The 6,481-nt window shown below is 41.0% G+C and overlaps 1 protein-coding gene across 1 annotated transcript in view; it reads left to right on the forward strand.

Moving 5' to 3' along the window:
• UBL3 (ubiquitin like 3) overlaps positions 1–6,481 on the forward strand; it is a 181,457-nt gene that overhangs the window by 149,322 nt on the left and 25,654 nt on the right. Inside the window, exon 3 of the mRNA XM_088460263.1 lies at positions 125–211. Coding sequence (XP_088316389.1) covers positions 125–211 — 87 coding nt within the window. The remainder of the gene's footprint in view (positions 1–124; positions 212–6,481) is intronic.

A 6,481-nucleotide genomic window follows, 5' to 3' on the forward strand; every position in this document is an offset into this window, starting at 1 on the left:
TTTAAAATCACTTGAATGTTGTTTATTAATAAGCAAGCTGAAGTATTGCCAGTATTACCTGCTGTAATGTGCATACAAAATAAACAGGCTGGATCCGGCGTTGATGATGTTTTGTATTTTGCAGATTGGGAAGAGGAACAGGTCAGCAGTCCGTGCATCCTCCGACTCATTTATCAAGGACGCTTTCTCCACGGCAATGTGACTTTAGGAGGTATTGGGACACATTTTTCATTGAAACTTCATTATTGTTATGTTGCAGAGTCTTAAAAGCAGAAAAATAATCTGTCTACACATTGAACATTTATCCTGATAGAGGCTTTACTGCCAAAGAAACACCTTGACCATAAGCCAACTGTTTGTGTTTTCATAGCCTCTAAATTTGTCATCTGTGTGTCAAGTAGAAGTTCACTTTTTTTAATAACAATTGGTCTTAGAACCAAAAACACGTCACACAGGGCAGCACTGAGCAGCATCCGCACCGCAGACGACCCTGTCCCTTAATAATGCTAAATAGTGGTGTATAAGGCATAATTGGCATTGTGTGATGTTTTAATCTTATAATGTATAATAATACACCCTGTGTATTCACAGTTATGCTATTAGGTAAGTATTTAGATTGGCCAATATGTCTCCACTAAGGACACATTTGTGCGTGCCATAACAACTTACCCGACTGCATCATTTGTCCTGTTGCCGTAACTCTTACTTGTCAACTTTTTACGACTCGCTTGCGGGAGAGGCCATGTGCCAACTGCAGGTAACGTTACGGTGCGATTCTCATCATTACACCTGTGGGCCCTACAGCAACATTAGACCATTTACAGCTTCAGGGAAGTTAAGAGGGCCCGAAAGGTCGACCGTCTGCTCTCTAGAATGTCCAGGAGACTCCAACATTTTAGAGAGTAGGAAAGTATGATGTATCTGCTGGCTGGTTCTGCTAATGTTCCGCTGTTCAGTAGGGAAGAGTCCACCAGAGTTAACAAAGTCCCCCATCCCGCTATCGTGTCACAGCAATTGGCAGTCCCAGCGCTATTGCTATCATACTAGTACCACCACCTGTTCTCCTGTTTTTTTTATGTTATAGATGTATGTCTTGTACACTAGATAGATAGAGGATTTAGAAATACTTAGGGAGGAATACAATTGTTTTTTGGGTGTCTTTAACTAATGGGAGCAGGACAGAGCAATTTAAGTGTTACTACGATCGGACGCGAGTTCAGCGAGCACACAAACTTATGTGCGCAGCCTCCCGAGGTGGCGAGCAGAAATGTGCTAGAAGTCTGTGGTTTGGGCGCGCTAGCCAGGACTTGAGATGGGCTAAACCCTGTGCTTTTGGGCACAACATGCACGAAATGTCATGGGCACCAAAAACAATTGAATATCACACCCTGGTCTCCGGTCACTTTAGACGGGAGATCAGGCATGAAAAAAACTATTCAATTTCCCCTTGGGGGAGATGTATCAATCCTTGGAGAGAGCTAAAGTGGAGCAGTTGCCCAAAGCTGCCAATCAGCCTCTCTCATTTATCCAGCACAGTTTATGAAATGACCGAAGCTGATTGGTTGCTTTAGGCAACTCCCCCACTGCATATCTCTGCAAAGCTTGATATATCTCCAACCTTAATATATCCATAGGTTGTTGTGGGACAAGGGGTTTTGTCAGTGTTCGCAGATCTATTTCCAGCTGTGCTTACTGACAGTGTGATGGGAGGGGAAGGGGGTGCTTTTTAACTAGGGAGAGGCAGATCCCAAACATAGCACAGTATGCAAACCAATTTGGCATCCATATATAGCTGCTATTATACTAAACATTCAATTGTATGGGACTCTCCCAGGTGGCAGGAAAAACATTTATATAGAAACGCTTCACACAGATTCTCATTTGCTCAGAATTTATATTTGTAATCAACAAAAGTGTTTTATGACAGAAGGCGATAAATCACATGTATACACTTATTCTTCATGGTCCCAGATGGACACTGCAGTGTATATTGTATGTTGTGTGCTGCAGTCTTTTCACTTAGCCATCTAAAAATGTAATCCATTTTTTTTTCTCATTGTTGGAAATATACGTTCCTATTCTATGTCAATATCTCTGCTAAAACAAATCATTGTAATTTTATTAAAGAAATAGTCTTTTCTTATCAGTACACCTAAGACTCTGTGTTATACATTTACAATACAGTTGCGCCATCTTGTGGACTTATGACTAATAACAGGTTGTCTGTTAATGCCAAAGTGCGTCTAATGCTAGAACAAAGATAACAGATATTGGGAGCGCTGTGGTACCAGTATAAATGTATTTAATGTCTAAAATACAAAATATCAATCTAAGCACAGAAATGAAAAACAAATCCTTATAGGTACAATATAATAATAGTAAATGTCTGACCTAATGGACCTAGGTGAACATGAGTAGCTGATAGCACTGGAATAACTAAATAAGTAAGCAACAATGTGGCCACATAAAAATAACCATAAAAAATAAAATATAAAAATAAAAAAAAATAAAATATATATATATATATATATATATATAATATATATATATATGAAAAATAGTTCACACAGAACCGATGAGGATCGAGCATATAGCTCCTTTAGTACAACAGCAAAAGTCACGTAATAAAGAGCACAGGTAAAATCCAATTGGAGTAATGATTCAGCAGTGCAGGGATGGATACAGTTTGTAGTACTTGTAACTTAATTAGAATACATTTTTAGTATGACCGATGAATGCATAGTAAATATCCTCTTTGATCTGCGTCTGATGCTGTCTGGATTAAAAAAGCTGCAAAGTGTCACTGTACTTAAAATTTAAATGAAATATTTTGACGTAAATTAGAAGAACATTTCCTGAAGTCACACTATCATCCATACAAACATATATAATACATAAGATATCTATAGTATGATCTCAAATTTACTCAGCCTATAATTGTATCAGTCATTTTTCCGCAATACAGATGATTTAACCTGAATTTTATATGCAAAGAGAAACAATGAAAAGAGCAATATAGTGTAGTTTATCAAACTGAAAAATATATACCTCTGAGTGTTCATGCAAGGCTGTGAGGGTGCGGGTTATATCCACACACAAGGGCCATCCCAAAGTGGAGGGAGGAGGTACCATTCACCCTGTCCGCTCCCCTTGGTTTACACTTACAAGAATTGTCCTGGTCTAAGCATAGCTCAAATATCCCAAATCATAGTCCTCATTCCTTTCTAAAATCCAGGTCACAATTCTGCCATAGTTACATAGGCTTAGTGATGACAAAAAAGGAAATATCTGAGTTTAAGATCATTTAATTTATTAAAACATCTACTACAGGTTGAGTCTCCCATATCCAAATATTCAGAGATACAGATTTTTTTTATAGCATGTCTGAGATAGTGAAACCTTTGCTTTTTGATGGTTCAATGTACACAAGCTTTTTGTAAGGCACAACATTATTAAAAATAAAGTATAAAATTACCTTCAGGCTCTGTGTATAAGGTGTATATGAAACATAAATTAATTTCATGTATGTACACAAACTTTGTTTGAGCCACAAATTATTGAAAATATTATATAAAATGACCTGCAGGCTGTGTGTATAAGGTGTATATGACACACAAATGCATTCTGTGTATAGATTTGGGTCCGATTCCCAAGATACTTCATTACGGTATGCAAATATTCCAAAATACAGAATACTCCATTATCCAAATTACCCCTGGTCCCAAGCATTTTGGATATGGTAGACTCAACCTGTATAAACACTGGTACACATACAAAGAATCCCACAATAGCCAGATTTGCCGCCTCCTAGAGAGCGTAATGAATCAAGCCTCACAGAAAGTGTGGTGTGAAGGATGGTATTCCCAGTTACGTCACCAGTCTGGACTTACTCCGCAGTATCCGAAGTATTAGTCATATATATATATATATATATATATTTTACACAGATACAGTGACGGCTCCCTCTGTGTGGGGGTAGAAATGATTGAAAATTAATCACAGTCCAATTATGGGATGAGTCTTTTTGAGACCATACAATGGATATCCTGTGTACTATATATATGCATATTTATATAAGATAGTGTGGTGCCAGGATAAGTTATTTGCATGTGTTAATACAGTAGTGGCAAAAAGCACCACACTGACTAAAAGCTGAGAGATTATTCTGAGTTGGGGCGTACACCTGTTTGTTTGGAGTAAAATATGCCAATTTGTGTGCTGCCCATGCCCACATATAAAGGCATACGCTTATGTCCATATGTAGATTTTGTACTTGCATCTACTTAAGCTTGGACAGGCACAATGGGGTATGGAATGGGCACGCCGAGGCAGACTGACTACAGTAATTACAATCTGAGGCAGAACAGCACAGATGCTATACACCTGTCAGTGGGAATACAAAGGGCTGGTGCAGATACAGTACATACCTATGGTGACAAAGGGCTGGTGCAGATGCAGTACATACCTATGGTGACAAAGGGCTGGTGCACATGCAGTACATACCTATGGTGACAAAGCGCTGGTGCAGATACAGTACATACCTATGGTGACAAAGGGCTGGTGCAGATACAGTACATACCTATGGTGACAAAGGGCTGGTGCAGATGCAGTACATACCTATGGTGACAAAGGGCTGGTGCACATGCAGTACATACCTATGGTGACAAAGCGCTGGTGCAGATACAGTACATACCTATGGTGACAAAGGGCTGGTGCAGATACAGTACATACCTATGGTGACAAAGGGCTGGTGCAGATACTGTACATACCTATGGTGACAAAGGGCTGGTGCAGATACAGTACATAACTATGGTGACAAAGCGCTGGTGCAGATACAGTACATACCTATGGTGACAAAGGGCTGGTGCAGATACAGTACATACCTATGATGACAAAGGGCTGGTGCAGATACAGTACATATACAGTACATACCTATGATGACAAAGGGCTGGTGCAGATACAGTACATACCTATGGTGACAAAGCGCTGGTGCAGATACTGTACATACCTATGGTGACAAAGCGCTGGTGCAGATACAGTACATACCTATGGTGACAAAGGGCTGGTGCAGATACAGTACATACCTATGATGACAAAGGGCTGGTGCAGATACAGTACATATACAGTACATACCTATGATGACAAAGGGCTGGTGCAGATACAGTACATACCTATGGTGACAAAGCGCTGGTGCAGATACTGTACATACCTATGGTGACAAAGGGCTGGTGCAGATACAGTACATACCTATGGTGACAAAGCGCTGGTGCAGATACAGTACATACCTATGGTGACAAAGGGCTGGTGCACATACAGTACATACCTGTGGTGACAAAGGGCTGGTGCAGATACAGTACATACCTATGGTGACAAAGGGCTGGTGCAGATACTGTACATACCTATGGTGACAAAGGGCTGGTGCAGATGCAGTACATACCTATGGTGACAAAGGGCTGGTGCACATACAGTACATACCTATGGTGACAAAGTGCTGGTGCAGATACTGTACATACCTATGATGATAAAGGGCTGGTGCAGATACAGTACATACCTATGGTGACAAAGCGCTGGTGCAGATACTGTACATACCTATGGTGACAAAGGGCTGGTGCAGATACAGTACATACCTATGGTGACAAAGGGCTGGTGCAGATACAGTACATACCTATGGTGACAAAGCGCTGGTGCAGATACAGTACATACCTATGGTGACAAAGCGCTGGTGCAGATACAGTACATACCTATGGTGACAAAGGGCTGGTGCAGATACAGTACATACCTATGATGACAAAGGGCTGGTGCAGATACAGTACATATACAGTACATACCTATGATGACAAAGGGCTGGTGCAGATACAGTACATACCTATGGTGACAAAGCGCTGGTGCAGATACTGTACATACCTATGGTGACAAAGCGCTGGTGCAGATACAGTACATACCTATGGTGACAAAGGGCTGGTGCAGATACAGTACATACCTATGATGGCAAAGGGCTGGTGCAGATACAGTACATATACAGTACATACCTATGATGACAAAGGGCTGGTGCAGATACAGTACATACCTATGGTGACAAAGGGCTGGTGCAGATACTGTACATACCTATGGTGACAAAGGGCTGGTGCAGATACTGTACATACCTATGGTGACAAAGCGCTGGTGCAGATACAGTACATACCTATGGTGACAAAGAGCTGGTGCACATACAGTACATACCTGTGGTGACAAAGGGCTGGTGCAGATACAGTACATACCTATGGTGACAAAGGGCTGGTGCAGATACTGTACATACCTATGGTGACAAAGGGCTGGTGCAGATGCAGTACATACCTATGGTGACAAAGGGCTGGTGCACATACAGTACATACCTATGGTGACAAAGCGCTGGTGCAGATACTGTACATACCTATGATGACAAAGGGCTGGTGCAGATACAGTACATACCTATGGTGACAAAGCGCTGGTGCAGATACTGTAC

The sequence above is a fragment of the Taudactylus pleione genome, unplaced genomic scaffold, assembly GCF_031769625.1.
Source record: "Taudactylus pleione unplaced genomic scaffold, aTauple2 ptg000043l, whole genome shotgun sequence".
Taxonomy (NCBI): Eukaryota; Metazoa; Chordata; class Amphibia; order Anura; family Myobatrachidae; genus Taudactylus; species Taudactylus pleione.